Here is a 20311-nt window from a genome sequence, read left to right on the forward strand (position 1 = left end):
GTTACAAGCCACACGTCCCCAAAGTGGGAAACACTGGATTAGCAACTGGCTTCGGACAATACAGGTGAGGAGCCTGGTACCTCCCAGGGGCTGAGGGGCAGAAGAACGGACAAGGGACAAGGGGTCCCTTTTCCCATGGAAGCGCTTCTTGTCTAAATCGCAAGAATCATATTTTTGCACCTGCTTCACTTGTTTCTCGGATCCCCGCTGCTGACACAGACCCCTTCCAACCTTTTTCAGTGCAGCCTCCTGGGACTGACGGCCAAGCCAGGGTCATCCCCCGCGTCCAAAGGGGCAGCGGGGCGTACTCGCCTCCAGCGCCTCTCGCCCTGCAGCGCACCCGCCCCGAGGGGCTGCGTGAGTTTCTTTCGGGCGCTCTCGGAAACCTGGAGCTCTACGCGGAACTTCGCAAGCGGCGGGTTCCGCCGCCGCCGAGAGCCCCGTCCCCGCCGTGGCTCCCGCGGGGTGCGATGCCGGTGTCGGTGCCGATGTCGGTGACCGTGTCGGTGTCCGTGTGTGCCGGAGCCCTCCCGGCGTTTCGGCGCGGACCAGCAGATGGCGGCGCCGCCCCGGCTGGGCGCGCAGCCCCGCGCACGGCGCTGCCGCTGAGCCCCGCTCCGATTACAGCCCTCCCCCGCCCCCGCCCTCCGCCGCGGTGTCTCCCTCCCTCCCCGCCACCTCCCCGCCTGTCACTACCACGCCGGAGAGCCACCATGGCGCACGGCGGGCCACGCGTGTCCGCCGCTGCCGCTCCGCGCGGGGCTGCGCGGCTGCCGCCGCTGCTGCTGCTGCCGCTGCTGCTGCCGCCGCTGCTGGGCGCCTTCGCCGCGCCGCGCTGCGCGGAGCCCTGCGGCCACCCGCGCCCCGCAGCCCTGACCCGCGGGGCGCGCAGCCCGCCCGAGCCGCGGCGCGGCCCCGGGGCGGCGGCGGAGAGCGGCCGCTCCCGGAGAGCATCCTCGGCGGCCGGCCGGGAGCAGGTCTCCCTCATCAGCACCTCCTTCGTGCTGAAAGGGGACGCGTCTCACAACCAGGCGATGGTGCACTGGACGGGCGAGAACAGCAGCGTGAGTGCGAGGGGCAGTGCGGGCGGGTTGTGGGGTCCCCGCCCTTGCCGTTGCTTTGCTCCCCCAACTTGCGGGGCGCGGCCCCGGGCGCGGTGCGCCCGCAGCGCCCTGCTCCTGCCGCCCACCGCCCGGCCCGGGGCAGGAGCAGCGCTCGAGGGCTGCGCCCGTGAGGTGCCGCCGTGGTCGGGCCGGCCCCGCGCACCCCCCGCCACTTCCCCAGAAGTTTGGAAAGTTTGCGAGCGCGCATCTTGCAGAGGGGCCGGGTGCGCGGTGTGCGCCGCGCTGCGAAGAGAAGGAGGAGGAGAAGGAGGAGGAGGGTGGCTTGGCCCCGGAGCGGCGAAGCGGTGTCCGTGTGCGGTCTCAGTGTCCCCGGGTCTGTGCCAGGGTCTCTGGGTAAAGGAGAGGCGGGGACGAACTGCGGCGTGGGGATTATCTTCTCCAGCCCCGCGTGTAATCCCACATTAAATTGTCCAGGCTTAATCGATTCACCGTCTTTCAGTCATCCCCATGTAATCTCCCCCGCGCCGCGCTCTGTCTCCGCAAGCGCCGGGAAAAGAAAAACCCGAAGCAAACCGAAAATGAAATAAAACGCAGCTCCGGGCTTGAGGTGGATGTGAGCGGCAGGAGCGGGGGAGCGGGACGGCCCCGCCGGGCGCTGCGGGGGCGTAGGGGCATCCCGCAAAGCTCTGGAATAGCAGCAGCTCTCCGAGGGGACTTTTACAGCCACATCGATGGATAAAAATCCTGCGATGAGAGCAGTGATATTGCATTAGAGCGTCAGTGTTAACAACTTTTCACAGTTAAACCCGCATGTTTTTCCTTTATTACTTAACTACTTTAGACCGCAACAGTCATGGTGAGCGCCCCTAGTATTTTTTAAACTCATTTTCAATTTCAACCCGTCTTCATTTCTCCATATATTGATCCATTAATGGTTGTGTATTCGCACGGGTGGTTTCAGGGATTTGCTGCTTCTAATTTATCCTTCATCAAAACATTATATCATAACAGTGGGCATCGTGGGTAAGTTTTACACAGCACCTTGTACTGTCTCTCTAACTTCATAGTCAGGAAAATATCGTTATGAAGGCTCAAAACCAACTTTGTCCTGAAGGCTTTTGGTGTTCTGTAAAGCTCCTGAGTGTTTTTTGCTACAGTTCAGCTAAGCTCCGACTCTGCTTGAACTTTGTGAATTTAACAGAAAGTTTACTTAAACTTGTCTCCATTCAGAGTGTGTGTGTTGTACTTCACATAAGTATGTGAATTATCATCCTTTCTCTAGGACTTCAAGTCCTGTTTTTTGCCTGTCAGCCAGGATGTAGAGCTGCTAAGGCTCCACTGATGAGGATGCAGTGATTCCCTGGAGCATGCTGAGCGCTTATGTTAACGCTCTTGTATAATCAGGTGTCAGAGTTGAAGTCAGCATCACAAAGCTTGACACTTTCAAAGGCAGTTTTTGATTCTCAGGAAGGAAGTGCAAGATGATGGTCATTTTCTGTGGAAAGAAAGTGTTGCAAATCAGCAGCATCAGCTATTCTGATTCTGCCCTTCCTCCATTTCTCTGCTGTTAGACTGCTGCCGTTTTTTGTGGATGGTGCTTGCAGGCTGTTAGAACTACTTCCTTGAAGAATTCAGTATTAAAAAGTTGGCATAAGTTCATTTTTTGACATAAAAGGCAAGTAACAGCTTTCATGCAAAGCGCTCTGCACTCTAAAACGAATATAGTAGAACCTTGCTAATCCACAGTTATGACTAGCAGTCTCTCCTCGCCTCTGCAAAGATTTAATAACAGATGCTGCAGCGAGAGCTCGTATTGCTAAAATGTTATTATTTTTTCACAGTATGCTACAGCTCACTTACTAGAATACTACCACGTAGTCTCTTCAAAAGCAAAGATAAATGGCAACTGTCAGAATAAATGAAAGTGGTTACAGTCTTTGCTGCAACTTAGTTCTTTTTTTGTTTACTTAGTTGCTCTTTGCTAATCAGTATTGCAGGATGACGTGCTCACCATGAATGCCTGCAGGCATTCTCTACAGCATTTATATATTCAACAAAAAAAATAGTTTTGCAGAGTTACTTAGAAAGTATGTTGCTTCCTCTGCCTGCCATCAAGTGATTACTGTCAAGTGGGACTGCATTTGAACAAGTGACCTGGTAAGGAAAGACTTTGCTGCCTTAACCCAGATGAAAGCAGCCACCCAGATGAAAGCAGCCAGTCTTTTATGGAAGGACTGTCAGCATTTTTTTCACCTTTTCTTGTTCCTTTTTTTTTAAGAAGCGAAAAAAATGCATGAAGCCCAAAGGAAGCATGATGGACTTAAAGGGTTTGGAGAGAATTTTTTGGCATGTTTGTTTGTGAGATTAAACCCACTGAAAATAAGCACCTGATCCCAAACCTATTTGAGGTAGTCTTGAATGTCTATTTGTTTAAGTAGATATGTATATTTGTGTTTGTATTACTCTGGGTTAAGTGTTTGGAGGTAGGAATGCCCAAGTTCCAGTGCTTCTCAAACCTGGCACCTTATCCTGTGTTCCTAAATCTATGGCAAGTCTTTCCTTGCCGTGGAAGCACAGCCATGAAGTGCTGTTCTGTCCCAGGCGCATTGCAGTCAAGGGCAGGGCTGTCATTCCTAACAGCGGGGCTTTGGATCAGGCCCTGCGAACCTCAGGAGGCTCTCAGCAATCTGAGAGTGTCACCGCACACGTTTGGCACCTCATTGGAGGTACTCAGCACTTTGTAAACCAAGGAGCTAAACTAGTTCCTTTACTCTTTACAGCTGCATGGCTGAAAATTTGACAGTGATGAGCTCCAGATGACCATATATCCTCTTAAACACCTCACCTAGTAAAATAAATGAAGAAGAAATATGCGGTAGGATTATTCATTTGAGCTCTGTGATGAAGAGACAAATAACCATAAAAGCAGAGAGGACAGCTGCTTCTCTGAGGGATGTTCACCTGCATGAATAGTTCATTGAAAGTGCTACCATGGAGGACTCATGTGTGGATCAAGGGCAAATAAGTAAATTTGAAAGGGGCTTTGGTCAGGCTGATGTGCATATGGAGCTTTAAAAAAATAATTTACATGGTGTAAATCCTCCTATGCTGCAATAATAGAAGCATGAAATTTTTGTTTGCGTGAGATGTCTTGAAAGAAAGTAGGGAGGCTGTAAATTAAATTGGTCCTGTCTCCTCCCCCTTCTTTTCTGTACTGTAGAAGTCTGATGTGTACTTTATTATCCTCAAGTAATGCTGTTAGTTTTGTGAGTTAGAGAAATGGTGGCTTTGATAACGCAGCAGAGGATGTCGTTGCAGTGATTGGGAAGTGAGCTTCAGTCACTGGGAAGATCATGGTACACTTCCTTGCCTTGTCAAGAGAGAGCTGAACAGGGAGGTATGCAAATTGCTTCCCGTTTTGCGTCCTCATTACTTTATTTTGTACTCTAATAATTATTTATAGATTCTGTGAATGAGAAGTCTGTCCCCGACCTCTCTTGGCAGTATAGTCAAAACCATCACTAGTGAGGCAAGACTTACAAAGCCAGTACTTGTAACTGCAAGGGTGTATCTGGTTAGTGAATTCTAGCAATTAGTATTTCTGCTCTCTGTGCCCTCTGCCCACAGAAATCTGTTGTGCACTCTTACTTTCACACAAAAGCTCATGCAAGTGGAACTCATTTCCTTTCCAGTCTTAAAAATATCATAAACTGAAGACATGATAGGTGGGTGGTGCAGCTCACCATTTACTGTGGGAAGGGCTAATGATTGACATCTGTGCAACTGATAAATAACATGGGGGTGTGCATTGGAATATATACAGGTAAAGTGCTAAAAGAATGGCTCTTTCTGTGTTAAGCACAAGATGTATGTTCTCAGATTTACTAAAAACATGCAACCCTTTCTGATTTGGGGAAAAATAATCAGTTCATGGCAGCTTTTAATAACCTTGCTTTTCTGTAAAAGAGACCTTATAGTCATCCTAGGAGCTTTTTTGTGCAACAAACAACTTTCTATGCAAAACTATGTTCTTTTTGAGCTTTCTGGAGAATTCCCATTCTGCATTCATGCCTGCTGATCCAAAAAACCCCCAATAACAAAAAAATCCAACCCCCCCAAACCAAACTAAACCAAAAAACCAAACCAAACCAAACCCCGCAAAGCCAAAGCGGAAATATGGGGAGAATTAGACTCATTCACAATTGATTTTGATTCATGGGCAGCTCTTCATGCTGTGTGCAGACTGCTAAGGTGTTGGGACCAGGGCTTTGGCAAGTACTTCCAAGTCTGCACTTTCATGGTCCCAGTTTTTCCCTTTTTGTTTGTTTTCAAAATATTAAGTCCAGGCAGGTGCTTATTTGCTCAGTAGGTTGATGTCATGATCCCTGATAAACATGTAGGTCTTTGTTATGTAAAATAAACATAAATATACACACAGTTTTTTCCAAACTTAAATATTTAGCAGCACCCTACTGGAAAGGAAGGTTTATTGCATATCTATAGAAATTGCCACACACAAAATCTTTAACTGATCCAGACTTTTCTGTATTTGATATACACATACTTTCTTAAATTTAAAAACTATTACTCTGTGTGATAGTTTCATTATTTGTAGAGCCCAGCGATCACTAAATGTATTCTTCTAGTAGATATTTTTTTTAATTGGTATTGTGTTTTTGTTCAGTTTGCAATAAATTGTGCTGAAAGAATCTATAGAAAGCATTTACTTCAATATTACTGTAGCAGTACCTGTAACAGTAAATGTAATTATCTATCCAAACTGGGCAAAAGTCCATTTGTGGTAAGGTTTTGGTGCTGTTTCTGCAGAGTAGCCAGACTACATTTTATGAAAATAAAGGGAGCATGAGGTCAAAAATTCTGACGGCTCAGACCTTTGATAAATGGCACATATATTGCAAAGTGAAAGGCAGATTTCCCATAGGGAGTGTTTTTCTAAAAATTCTTTGAGATGATAGTGTGATTACAAAAACAAACAGAAACCAAACCCAATAATCATATTTGAATGGAACAGCAGAGTCCCACATGGAATGCAGAATGATATTAATCTGACTGAAGTAACCCAGGAGTTTAATGTTTCTTTTTCTCTTTTTTTTTTTCATGGTGCAAAGTTTATGACTTCATTTATTTTCTTCTACCAGCCTCTGTTTTCCCTCTCTACCAGCCCTACAGCTTGCTAGTCATGTCACTGCCTGCTGAGCTTTTTCCTCATTTCAACAAATTCCAGCTGTTAAAGGAGAGAGCACCTTTTCTCATCCCCTAAGTGGACACTTAAAATTGATACATACGTTAATTAGTAAATGTGTGTTTCACACATGCTTCAGAGTCCTTCTCCACGCACAGCCCTCCACACCTGCAGCCATACCTGGTTTTACCTGGTTTGCTGGTTTAACTGGTGTTACTTGGTTTGCTTAGGAGTGAACTACCAGCAATACTACTGTGCCAGCTTTGGGAGAAGCTCAGCTTAAATGTAGGAGGGAAATTTAGCAATGAACACTAAAGAGAGTCACTAGATTGAAATTCTCCCTCTGATACTGCTGATGTATTTATTACACGTGCATGATAACCCAATAGTGACTTAATAACAATCATTATGGTGTGTGTTTAGGCTGTGGATGGCAGCTCATGTATCACAGTGGGAACATAATGCATTCTTCCCAAGCTTCATGGCCTTGGAATCTACTGATACAGATCTTTGCAGAAAGACATGAGGAATTCCCTTTTGATTTTATTAAAATTCAATACACTAGTAGATTCTTTTAGAAAGAACAGAAGGAGAAAATCATGAGCTTTTCGGAAAAACAGTAATTGTTCTGCTGAAATGGGGAGCTCTGTAAGGTATGTACCACTTTATGAATTTAAAACACAGAACTGCCCAGATTACAGAAGCTTTCATGCCAAGCCCTTTGCCTGTCCAAATATAATATTTTATGGTCCTGTCAGTTAAGACCAAAGGTTGCTCACATAAAGAAGAAAGAATCTGCACTACAATGCAAATGGAGTTCTTCTAGTTCCTAAAAACACAATTTCATGTAAGCAAAAGGAGAAAGTATAGGGTGAAAGTAGTTTGCAGTATATGTCTGGTCACTGTAGCTCAGGATGAAACTTGATGGTTTGCAACACTCCTTCAGCATTTTTATTCTCAGAGACTCACATTCTTTGTCAAACATTCCCATCCCCAACTCCCTGCCCCAGTAATAATGATTTAAAACTCTAACAAATCACCAATGACAAAAGCACTTTGAAAGAAAGAATGGATGGGATCCTTTGCTGTGCCTTACTTCATTATAAGATACGAGGAATTCACCACTGCAAGAGAATTACCAGTGGTGAGACACTGGCACAAGATGCCCAGAGAAACTGTGGATGCTCCATCTGTGGAAGTGTTCAAGGCCAGGCTGGATGGAGCTTTGGGCAACGTGGTCCCTGCCCATGGTGGGGGATTGGAACTAACTGATCTTTAAGGTCCCTTCCAACCCAGACCATTCTGTGATTCTGTGATTCAGCCATTAAGCCTCAGCTTGGACTGTTGCAGAAGTGGGGAGATGTGGATGGTCCCTGGTTTGATCCCTGACAATCTTAGCATCCTTTCTTGGGAAAGCTTGGATGAGCTGATTTCTGAAACAGGTGTCGTCTTTCTCAGCTTATTGGAGAGGGGCCTACTTTACTAACTGTGATGAAACAGGATTTTTTGGACATAGGTCCAAATATGTGGAGGTTGTTGGTGCCTCCTTACTGTGACATTGCTGTTGGAATTTCACTTACAGACTAAGACTCCATTGTGTGGGTATTGCACAACCCCAGTGCAAAAATGCAGTTACAGCTCTAAAGCTTTTATGACTGTGTTACCTACATACATCCCCGAGAAACAGAATTGTTTGCTTAAAGGATGTACCTTGATAGAGGTTTCATACAGTTTTACACTGCAGTCCATGGGCTGCTCCAGCTGGTGTTTTAAGCATACTTTCCTAATGATTAGAATATTCATACATAACGAGTAGAGCTGCCAGAGCCTGAAAGTTCCCCTCTGAGGTGAGAGTTAATCAGATGCTTAGAAACTTGCCTACTCTGTGTGAAAATATATACAGGTATGTTTGTGTTTTTATGTCTCTTTCCCTTTTCTCCAAAATCAGTAGATCTGCAATTACACCAAGAAAAAGTGAAGTGGTTTCAGCACTGAGGGTTCTGAGTTTCTGCTCTGGCAGAAGATTTGTATTTGAACTCTTGATTCAGAAGTGGGAATTAGACCCTTGTGCTGGGAGAGCACTGTAGCCCCAGAGCTGTTGTGGATGGGTGAGGAGGGCAGTGTCACCTCCTGTGAGGAGCTTCAAAGGTGCTTCCAAGGGAGTTGCCGCTGTGTGCTGTGAAATGCTCAGTGCTGTAGGTGTGTGCTGGCACCTCTGCTGGACTTGCTGCCTTTGGTAAGATGAGTGGAGAAACGCCATGCTTATGGATCCCACTGGATTCCGTCAGCCCTGGGTGAGGCAGTGGTGGAAGAGGAGAGATGTGAAGTGCTGCTCTCTCGCAGGACTGAGCATGGGTGCCGTCCTTGACAGAGCTGGTGATGCTGCTCCGTGCAGCCTCGTCACCATGTCTGCGAGCTCTGAGGCAGAGTTGTGCTCACAGTGGTGATGCCTTGGGGAAATGTGAGGCTTGGCCAGAGACGGAGTGTAGGGTTCCAAATGAACAGCTGCTGGATTAAAGTGAAGCTGAGTAGGAGAGCTGAAGAACCTTGCCAGTTGCTTCACCAGTGTCCTCTGAAATACCACTTGCCTTACACAGGTGATTTTGCAGTTTCCGACATGCAAGGGGGAAATAACCGTACTTTTTTATCCATTAGGGTGGCTATTGCTATAAATAAGCTGTGAACTTTGATATTAAAGTAATGGTTATCACACCTAAAAGAGGCAGGACCACAGAAAATCACATCTATGGTTCCTTTGTTCCTTTGACTGTTTCACAGTACAGCCTGGGAATCAGAGAAGAGCAGGCTCTCACACATCATGCAAACTTCTCTGCTTGTTCTGATGTTTGTTTTGATCAGGGCTCCTTTTAAAATGTGGTCCAGTTTAATTTAAATGCCTAGACTCTGGCACTTCAAGATCATTGAACAGACTTAAGATTATGTGACTAAAACTGGTATCAGTGAAACTTAACCTGTATTTAATGTATTATTTCCTGCCTTTGTTTAGCAGTATGAAATAACTGTGCTTCTTAGTGTTTGTTCCATTCCTACTCTTGTAGATCTTGTAGACTAATAATTATTTCTCTGAATAACATTTATTTTGACCTTATAAATTTTCTTTTATAGCTCACTTTTGCTAGCTCTTTAATTGCTCCAGTTGGTTAGGACAGTACCTACATATAATAGTACCTGCCTCTTCTGTATCTGACTGGCACATTTTTAGAAATGTACTTACACACAGAGATGATTGTTCATTTCTGGCATCCCTCTAATCTCTCTAATGTCTTCATGATTATCTGTGTTTTCTAAAAAGAAAACCACAAACAGTAAATAGTTCTTTTTTTAATGGTAAGTCACGAAAACACCATAATAATTTGGTCATTACCAAAACCCCTGATTTTTGTGGTTTCTGTGCAGTAATTTGATTAAAAGTTTGTTCCAGTAGATTAAATAGATGTATTTAATGCTTTTTTCCCCATTGGCTTTATGCACTGTTTTGGGGTGTTTGTAAGCTCACCAAGGGCACAGTAAAGCTGCACAAAGTGTCACAAGTGTACGTGCAAGCAACAGCGCCTGTGAAGTGTCCTCACTCCTGCAGAGCAGTGGACATGTATTCACTGGCCAGTGTGTTCAGTTCTGGCAGATAGCAAGCTACACTCTGTGAAAACATAATCTTTATCACTGTTACGGCATCTCCCCTGGTCCTCAGACTGAACGTGACACAGGGAAAGAGCAGTCTTCCCCCCGCATGTGTACTGGGTTCTGCTCTGAGTTGGTGGCACTTATGTGCTCTGTAATACCAATATAAATGATGAGGACTGAGAACTGAGCTGTTCCACCTGCAAACTTTAGCAGTGCATAGCCTGGCCTCCCTAACTGAGCTGCGAAAGAGAAACGTTGCTTTTTTCAGGTATTTATGGATATGCATTCCCATGCTTCCCTCAACCAGTAATTGGCACTTCAAGACAGATGTCCAAGGGGATGGAGCTGGAGACTGAGAGGAATATGCTGGAATCACTCTTGGAGCTTTAGGGGCTGTTTCACAGTGTTTCACATTGGTAAATGTGACTAACTTTGAGGAAATAGTTGTTTCTTCCTTAAAAACATGGTTGTATCAGGGGATAGTAGGTTACCATAAAATCCTCAAGGGTTTAAGTACAATCAGATGTTTCTCCTGTGTTAGCTAGCAGAAAGATACAGTGAGTTTAAGGCATCTAAACCTGCAGCAGTATTCAATAAATCTTTCCATTTATGGAGAGCAGAATACACTTCTCTCAGTTCCTCTGCACTCCTAAGTATTGTTTTGGGTGTTCAGCCTAAGTAGGCACCAGTTAACATAAAGAGAAGAGTATAACCCTGAGGGAACTGGTGAAACCCTTTAGTATGCGCAGCTCTCTTTTGGGCATGGTTTTTGAGGGACTCCATAGATGAAGCATAAAACCAGAAATAAAACAAAAGCAGCATGTGCCAGGAGCAGGGGGATTACTCTCTGCGTGCATAGAGATCTTTGCCTCTCAATTACCACCACATGTCAATGGGGACCCAAGAGATGTAGTGCACATATACAGAGCTCCAACAATCTGCCTGTTACAGAGCTCAGGAGGTGAATTCCAGGGAGATGTGTGGCAGCCAGTGCCTGGAGATGCCCATGGACCTGGCTGGTGATGCTGGATACCTTTAAGCACATGCAATTGGATGGCACAAAAATACTAATTGTCTTTTGCTCACCTCAACCCATCCTGCATTGAGGTGGGAAAGGAAGTCAAAATCAGATTATTAGGATCTGCTATGGATTTGTGTGTTTGTACTTACAGGCTCTAATCTTGATGATTCTTAACTAAGGAAACCCCAGTATCCTACTCCATGGTTGGTATTCATAAATTTCAATCTCGAAGTTCCCAACTGGTTTTGAGAGTGATCACTCTGTGGTCATTCTGAGCCCTTTGTGGGGCCTTGTTGAGACTGCTAAGGGTTCACACCAGATTTGGCTGCTCACACTGCTCTGCAAATGCACTGACAGGACATCATTCCTCCTGGCCTCTTTCATTTTAGGCTTGTAACCCACACAAGTTTAATTGCTGTACGTAGGACTTTGGAGTCTGCAGTATTGTAGTGTTTCATGTGGTTAGAGCGCAGAAAAAGTTTTTTCTCCCAGGCTCAGATGCCCCCACACAGGCACTAGGACGTCATCAGAGTTGCAGCTTTTGATTTAGAGAGTCATTTCTTATTTTGCTAATTTATTTGGCTTTTAATCAGTGGTTTCCTGTGTTTCCCTGCCTGTTATCCAACCACATAATGGCAAGCATGTCAAAAGGTCTCAGCTGCCTTGAGAGCAGTCTTAAAACATGTTCTTTGCTCTGAGTGAGAAGTACAAGCTGAACAGAAACTATGCAAAACATCTGTGTTGGGAGTAGGGTGGCTTCAGAGTGGGAGCTGTGTCTGGAGCACCAGTGACAGACTGCAGAGGACAGAGTGACCTCCCTGGTCGCCCTTGGCTATGCTGGTTCTTGGGGTAGAGAATTCAGAAGCTGGTTCTGTTGGCTCTGAGCTTTGCTTTGCCCCTGGATGAGGAAGGCCAATAGTGGTGGAGTCAGCTGAGATCTGATGATGTTCTTTTTGAAGTTCCCAGCCTGACAGGAGAAACAAATATGAAAGAGTCCAGAGTTTCCTTCTCACTCTCTTTTATGTGCCATCCACCGAGGAAGATGCAGAAGGAACACATTCCTTGCATATAGGCTGAATCAGGCACCTCTGCTTAAAAACTGTAGGATGTAGCTCATTGAACACATTTTCAGTTCATAATGAAATACATATGTTCATCTTCATGCAGCATCTCTTAAGGGCTACTTGCAGAGCACTGAAGGCCACTAACAAGATCTTCTTTTCCTTTCCTCCCTCCCTCCCTCCCTCCCTCCCTCCCTCCCTCCCTCCCTCCCTCCCTCCCTCCCTCCCTCCCTTCCTTCCTTCCTTCCTTCCTTCCTTCCTTCCTTCCTTCCTTCCTTCCTTCCTTCCTTCCTTCCTTCCTTCCTTCCTTCCTTCCTTCCTTCCTTCCTTCCTTCCTTCCTTCCTTCCTTCCTTCCTTCCTTCCGCTTTAAACAAGATGTTTTTATACAGTGGACTACATTTAGAAGGCTTTGAACCTCAGTATTCCTTTTAATAATCTCATTGCTCCTGAAGAACCCTGAGAAATTTTAAAAAATTTTTTGTGTGAGAACCTTGTGCCCTGTGTTCCATTTCTTGAATTAAAAAACCTTGAGGGAGAGGAGGGAGGCAACTGACATCATGCTACCATATATAATCCATTTGAGAACTGGTTGGTGGGTGGTACATTATCAGTACAAAAATTTTGTAGTTTAGCTAACTGTAGGGAAGCCACTTCCTAAACTGGCATGAACTGCTATACCTTAAGAACTGAATGAAAGGCAAATTTCTTCATCAGCAGGTGGACTTGGTTTGGCTTGATCAGTCTGTAAGCACACAGGAATGTTCAGGCTGCTTTGTGTGTGCTCCTGAGGCACGAGATGCTTTATGAGCACTGGAGCTGCATGAAAAGAAGAGCCTCCTCTTCCTGTTTGAATCAACGTCCACATTATTGTGAGGGATTACATCTTGACTCTAATGTTCCTGACTGTGAAGAGACTCTTGCTGAAGATGGGAATGTAAGCCTGCAGAAGGATATAATCTTTATCTTGTTTGCAGAAACTGCCAGCAAGTCTGGTTATTGCACTGGTGTACTTTGTGAAGTGTGTTGAGGCTCCCTGAGGGAGCAGGACTCAGTCCAGCGTGATGTTTCACAGGGGTCGGTAGCTCAGAAGTCAAGCCCATTGAGATGAGAGGACTGAAATTCACATTTAGGCACAGACTGCCTGCCAGGAAATTATATAAAGAGTTCACAGTCTTTGATCCACAGCTTCTTGTATGTGCGCGGTGTGCACTAAATATGCAAGCTTTTTATTTTTTGTAGCTACTAAATAGACTTGTATTTATTAAGTGAACCTGATTGTCACAGTCACTATCACTCAGTGAGAAACTCTGCTTCCCTTTAGGCAACTTCTGCAGCTGTCCTTTGTTTCTGTTACTTTTCTGTCTGCTTTTTTGTATGTCTCGCTCCTCCTCCCTCCTTTCTTTTCTCTGTGTCTCCTTTGTTATTCTCCCTTCATTTCCTTCTCTGTATTAAATCACCTTTCTCACCCCTGAGGGCTTAAACATCATCATTTCCCCATTCCATCTGAAAAAAAGATCTTCAAAGACACGATTAGTAATGACACTGACATGTTACCGGTTTGGGAGTTGCTATTGCAATGAAAATAGATGTTCACACTTGGTCACATGTTGTCTACAGGCTTGGATAGACTGTGTGGCGTTATTAAGGAAATCTTGTGTTCATGGCAGTATCTGTAGCTCTAGAGGATAGCAATAGCAGATGTTTTAACAGACAAGTGTCCCCAGAATATCATCATTTCAATTGAAGCTGGCCCAGAGCAATGTATTTCACCTCATGCCTCAAATCAAAAGCTGTAAAGCGATCTCTTACACTTACCCAGGGTTAGTTTTCGATCAGGGACAGAAAGTGAAATACAGTGCTTCTGTGTCAAGCTTCCAGGGGAGTTAAAATAATCATCATTACAAATGAAAGACTCAAAATTCCATTTCCAGTTCTGTGATCTGCACATGCCATCTAATAAGAATCTGTATACTACCTATCACTGGAATGACTCTGTTGCTCATCCAGGTTTAATTGAAAAATAATCATAATCTATTCAGTTAGATTTAATGTGTAAATGAGGTATTGTGAGCAAAACACAACTTCTGAAATGTCTGTTACTGTGGATTTTATTGTCTGGATTAGGTTCAGATACTAGTGCATGTCATTCTGATATGGGGGTGATGTCATTCTGAGATGCCACTGTGCCAAGTGTGTCTCATTATTACTTTTTACAGCTGATAGACAATGAATTCTTTTTCCTTTAAATGAAATGAAATATTTACAAGCTGTTACTTACTGCAGGAACTTAAATGAATTAAGCTCCTTTTGAAACCAAAGCAAGGTGAGGAAAGCAGAGGCAGCAAATGAGTCTGAGGCTGCCATAGAAAGGAAACTTTGCAGTTCATATATCTGAACTCTGCAGCTTTAGCTGAGCCCTGAAAACATGGGCGTTAAAAGCAGAAAAGTGTAAGGTCTGGGTTTCTGGCACAGCTTATTTCTCTGATGTAAGTGCACTGCCTGTGTAGTCACTACAGTTCATGGACTGAAAGAAGATGAACAGATTTAGAGTGCTTTTATCTAACATGAAATTGATAGTGTCTTATGGGAATGACTTCAGAGAAGAACATAAGGATGTCTGTGCTGGGCTAGACCTGTGGATATTGAGGGAAGAGCATCAGACTGGGATGAATATTTTGTGATCCTTCACCAGACAGAATTCTGGCCAACAGCAATTTGTGGCTCAGGGGTAACTGTAAAAGCTGTAAAAACTGTAAAAGGTGCAAGGAACATACCTTGTTTATAAACATTAAAGTACTTGCTAGTGCTGAATTTCTATTGATTACATCATCCTTTCCTTAAACCTCAGTGAATTCAAATTCTGGGGTATGTTCTCTGAGTGACTAAAATTTTGTGGATCTGTTTCTACATTTTAGAATTTCAAAGCCATTTCTTACTTATTGATTTAAATAATATTTAAATTCAGACAAATTATATAAAGTAACAAGTATATCTATCAACACATAATTTAATTAGGTGTTTTTTCCTACTGTAAGTTTCTCATCAAATTGGGAAGTTTAATGGGCACTATTTCTCTTGAGTGAATGTTGTTTCTGTAAAGAAAGATGCATGACAGAAGTGCTTTTAGATGTATTTTTGTGAATGTGGAATTTATTAAAGAATCTTTTTAGAAGTGTTGATGATGGTACTGTCATATGGAAAAACACAAAATGTCTTGAATGTTTTCCTTGGTTATTTAAAGTTGAATAAATGTTCATTAAATGGATAACCTCATCTGAGCCAGGATTAATTTTAAATCCAAGCCATTATTCTTTTGGTGCATAAGCAGTATGGTATATGTTCTTATCAACAAGTGAGTCTCATTTTTAATTTATGAAAGTTTACCTGAGACTATTCAAGTGTCTCACCCTTTCCATGTATGAAAATACGCCTTTGATGTCTCGACGTTTGACTTTAAAACAGCTGATCTTCTGGTGTGCTGTATAATGAAGTTGTTTTGATACATACAAGAAATTCTGCTTGTTTGTTCCAAGTTTGCATGGCATAGTTAAGGTAGGTTTTTGTTTGGTAAAAATTGGTGATTCTTTTGAAATGAAAATCAATCCTTCTTTCTTAGGTTATTTAAAGGCTTATTAAACAGACATGATCCAGTTTCTTAGATTTTAAGAAGTACTGAAAAATCTCACTCATTCTAATTTACAAATGGCTCATGATTTTAAAGTAAAGATTTCTAAGTGCTGTTTTCATTTTTAATATTGTATTGAAGGACAACAATAAAAACATTCAATTATAGTGGTCTATCTGCAGAGTCCATGGGAACCTGAGCCATGACTGTATTTCTCAGCTAGAGTAAAGCAGCACCACTCCATTGACTCATATTTCACCCATTATGGAAGGGTCCTTGGCTTTGATTTGCCTCATAGTAGAGTGGCATGTTAACAGTAATGGAAAAGAAGAGGTGCAGGAGCCTACAAAATGGGGAAAAGTAAAAGAAACAGAATTATAATTTAAATGTTGAATTCCACACTGTTGTTTCTCACTGTTCATCCTCATTTTTTTCCTTAAACAATTCTGTGTTACTGAGTTTATCTAGAAAAACCAAGCCTGTTAGCTTGAGCAGAGAGTTGTTTTTTGGCTTCATCTTCTTACTCTCTTACTCTTACTCTACCTTCCTTCCTATGGATTGGTTAATTTAATCTTTCTAGCTGCTGTATTAGTTTGTTCAGCTTCACTGGGATCAGCATCTTACATATGGGAGGCACATCAGCTGAAGGAAACGAATACCCAATCAACTTTCCACCAGTGCAGATAGAGAGAAATCAGCTGGCACGAGTGAATTGATTTCTGCATCATTCTCCTTGCACAGGCAATCAGTTCCACAGAGAGAAAGGAGCCCTGAGCCCCCATCACTTTGCTGTAGTGGAAGGCTCCCTGTAAAGGAGTCCCACGTCCCCGAGTTCAGGCTGCACCCGCTGTCACCGCACTGTGAGGGCAGGGAGTCTCCACGTGGTTTCCCTGGGCCCAGAGCCTTGCAAAGGGGCCAGCAGGCTTCAGTGGCACTGGGTCAGCTCCTTGGGCTGGGGCTGCAGCCACACTGGGCTGTGTGAGGTAAGAGATTCAGCCCCCAAAGTGTTAGGAGGGATCATTAATCTCTCATTGCTGACAGCAAGAGGCTCATCTGAACAATGAGAAGAGGACCAAGTTTATTTGTAATTTTTTGTGGTTTCTGAGTCACAGGCATGCTAATAATTCTGAGGAATGACACACAGTTTTTAGTAGCCATCTTTGTCATGTATACACAGGGAAAGAAACATGGTTCTCTTGCCTCCCTTTTTTGGTGAAGGAACAGTTGTGCAACAATCCAAGTCACTTCTATAATAAAAGTTTTTGGGGCAATATACTGTGTAACTTAGGTAATGGCTTAAATAGTTGAGTTAAAGAGAAAATAATTAGAAGGCTAATTTGGATTCATCCTTCCCTATTACTGCTTAAAGATGTTGACTGTAGAGTTCTGCTACTGCTTCATTTACCTTGACTGTTGCAATGACCCAACTCCTTGTGTGTCAGACTGTTCCAGTTCGGACATGAGGAAGGTGGTTTGTGTCACTGGATCAGAGCATGTGGCACTTGTGGCTTTTCTGATACCATAGAATTAGGAGCAAATAAGCTGACTTTGGCTTACACAAGGGAACAGACTTGCTCTGCTTTGGTCCCAAAGGTGTCATTGATTCTATTTGCATTACATGGTCAAATATTTGTCTATGGTATCAGTGAGGCTAAAAAAGCTTGTCACAAAGCAATGTTTATGTCACAAATAGTGACATTTACTTGTTGATACGACGGTATAATGTCAGCATGTCGTGTTGAAAATGTCATCATTTGGTGATGTGACAAATTGTCCCTAAGGATACACTTTTAAGAGTTCTTAACAGATGTTGGAAAAATGAGTAATTTTAGATTGATTTTATTTGTGTCATATTTAGAAACAATCAAAAGTTTAGAAAGTAAAGCTTACAGCAATTTGTATCACTTTTCATTCTTGAAGGGTCTTTGCTAATGTCACAAACTTTAGTCATTATATGCATGATGCTTCCTTAGCAGGCAAATTCGTTGACAAATCATGCTACAAGGCAGCTCCAGAGATGACAGTTTTTCAGTAGAAAATGTGTTTAATTGGACCATTTTCCATTTGTAGCAGACGGGATTTTCCTATTTTAGCCACAAAAGAGTAGGGGAATTTGAATAGTTTCCAGCCTGTCAAAATTTAAGTGCAAGCGGAAGTAAAATAATTTTGTTTGTATTTGCTCCGTCCTTCATTCAAACCTTGTTAGAGGCAACTGTGAAGCATAATCAGCAGTGCTGCTTGTACGTGATGTACAAGGCACATTCAGTTGGGGTGGCTGTGCTGTGAGAACACAACTCCACTGAACCAGGCGTGCATTTGGTGTTGCAGTGGGTCCCTGGGCAGTTCCCACGTGTGCCTGAGACTTGCTGTAAGAGACTCATTTGGAGGATATTCTGCAGTTTCCAGAAGATATTTTAAACAGAATTAAGACATGTAACTTGCACTAAAATCAGAGCCTTTGAGAATGTGGATTGGTTTTCTTAAATATGAAGAGAATATTCTGGCAAGAACTAAAGGCTGCAGGTTTTTCTGTGGAAATAGATTTTCTATTGTGTAGAAATGGAAAATTCATTTGTCCAAACACAGAATAATTGAATCATAGATTTGCTCTTCAGGTAAGATGTTTCTGGATTTAGTGATGAAATTTGGTCCTAGACAGGCCTAGTCATTCCGAGGGTGGTGTCAGCACAGGCTGATCCTGGGAGACATGGCCCAGAAAGGCACCACGTTCCAGCACTGGCAGCTGTGTCCTGGCCCCTTGGCCTGAAGAGCTCTGTGCCTATTCTGAGCTGGACTTCAGATGAGTGATCTTGTATGAAACAATTTTCCACTAGATATGGAAAAAGTTCTGTTGAAGTTTGTGCTTTCCAGGTCTGTATGTTCTCAGCTTGGTTTTCACATAGGAATCCAGTTTGTGTATGTGCTTTATGTGGAACTGTATCTGCAGGTGGCTTCAGGCACTTACTCTGCATGTAGAGTTTGTAGATTTAAAGTTTGTGCTGCTGCTCTTTGAAAACACAGTTAGATATAAATAAAATATAGTATGTTCTCTTGTAAAATTTTCTAAGTGAGTCCAGGATGGGCAGTCCCTGGACAGCTCCTCCCTCGGAGCCAGGGAAGCCTGTGCACTCATGCCAGCTTTAGCTGTGTTGCTACCGGCAGAGAACTGTGCTCCTACAAAGTTTTCTTGCTGTACTTGGCCAATACTGAGCTAATGCTCTGCAGTTACATCAGGCTATAACTCTCAGCTGAGGAACAGAACTGAACAAAGAAAAATCATAGTGTTTGATGGAAATGAACATGTTGAAAAAACTTTGAACAACTTTCTAATCAAGATATTTGGACATTGAATACTTTTTTCAAACTATTTATTTGGTCCAGAGCTGATCCACAGCCAGTTTTAGTCCTGAGTAAATTCCTAAAGTAAGACATTTTTGCCAACAGCATAAGCCTCTGTTTCCATGGTTTCTGTCCCAGGTCAAGGGCAGACTTCAGGTGAGTTGTGATTTCTCTACAGAGGACTGTCAGTGGTTGCAACATGAAGCATTCCTGCAGAAATGTCAAACAAGGTGGGTCCAGTTGTTTTTGGATCTCTTGGACATCAGGAGAACCACTTTTGGTTTGTGGGACTGCCAGAGGCTTTCTGTTCAACCTCGAGCAGGAAACTTGAGTCTTTCTATACCTGAATGTCACACACGGAAATCTTGTTCCGCCTCCTTGGTTATAAGGGCAACATCAAAGATCATGAAGTGTTTGGATACTCCAAAATTTGTGTGATCATGTTACTGTAGGTAAACAGAAGGAAAAGAGTGGCAATCTACACAGGAAGTTTTTTTTTCTGATGTCAATCTGATATAAGGGAAGCTCATTTTGCAGTCCCTTATCCCAGGCTTTCATGTGGCTTTCCATCCTACATGGTATCGCTTTTTAAATGCCGTACTGTACAAACAGTATAGAATTATGAATGGTTTTTAATTTTCATGTATTTTTAATGCCTTATACTTTCATTAGTGAAAAATACTTCTTACCCAGCCACTTTTAATTTTGATATATATTATTTTCTCTCATAATAACATCTATTTTAGAAATCACTGAGAAATTTTACCATCCATAAAAAATGTTTGGTATTTTTAAGATTCTTTTTCTCAGCTATATGTTTTTTTAAATTTTAGTTTGGTAAGAGTTATAAATTTCTTAGAATCATTGCATACATAATTTGAAATGTGTCTGGCATTAGTTCTGTAAAAACAATCTGGATGTTCTCTGATCTGGATCTGCAGAGCCATAAAATATATATGGCACTGTATTAAGTTTTATAATGCTCGTTACTTCAGTGTTGTACCTGTTGGGTAGAAAATCAGTGAAGCAGATGAAGAGTGTTGCTCTTTGAGCAGCAGAAATATTGGCAGTGTTTTTACATGGCCCCTTCCAGAGATGAGTTTCACTGAAGGGCTCAGCAAAGAAATAATTAGTATCTAAACTGTTTGTGAAGGAATATGACTTCTTCTCCAGACAAGAAGAATTGAAAATCAGTGAAGCACTGCAGAAATTTTATTTTGGCTAAAATAATTGCCACACAAGATCTTCAAGTTATAATGAGGGATATCTGTGGTCTGGCAAAGTGAGCAGCTTATGGCTCAATATAGTAGGACCTTGTTTTGATTCCTGAATCTTCCTTGTGGCTGTCATTGTAA

At 43.0% G+C, this 20311-nt stretch overlaps 1 protein-coding gene across 5 annotated transcripts in view; it reads left to right on the forward strand.

The window, feature by feature from the left end:
* Positions 1-713: 713 nt before the first annotated feature.
* SORCS2 (sortilin related VPS10 domain containing receptor 2) overlaps positions 714-20311 on the forward strand; it is a 553207-nt gene continuing 533609 nt past the window's right edge. For 4 of the 5 annotated variants that reach the window (XM_071556852.1, XM_071556851.1, XM_071556853.1 and 1 more), the window contains exon 1: positions 1009-1064. In XM_071556852.1, the coding sequence (XP_071412953.1) occupies positions 1035-1064 (30 nt within the window). In that variant the 5' untranslated portion in view covers positions 1009-1034. Of the gene's footprint in view, positions 1065-20311 lie in introns of all 5 variants that reach the window. The other variant, XM_071556850.1, reaches the window with a different exon arrangement.

Source organism: Pithys albifrons, chromosome 5 (assembly GCF_047495875.1).
Source record: "Pithys albifrons albifrons isolate INPA30051 chromosome 5, PitAlb_v1, whole genome shotgun sequence".
Lineage (NCBI taxonomy): Eukaryota > Metazoa > Chordata > Aves > Passeriformes > Thamnophilidae > Pithys > Pithys albifrons.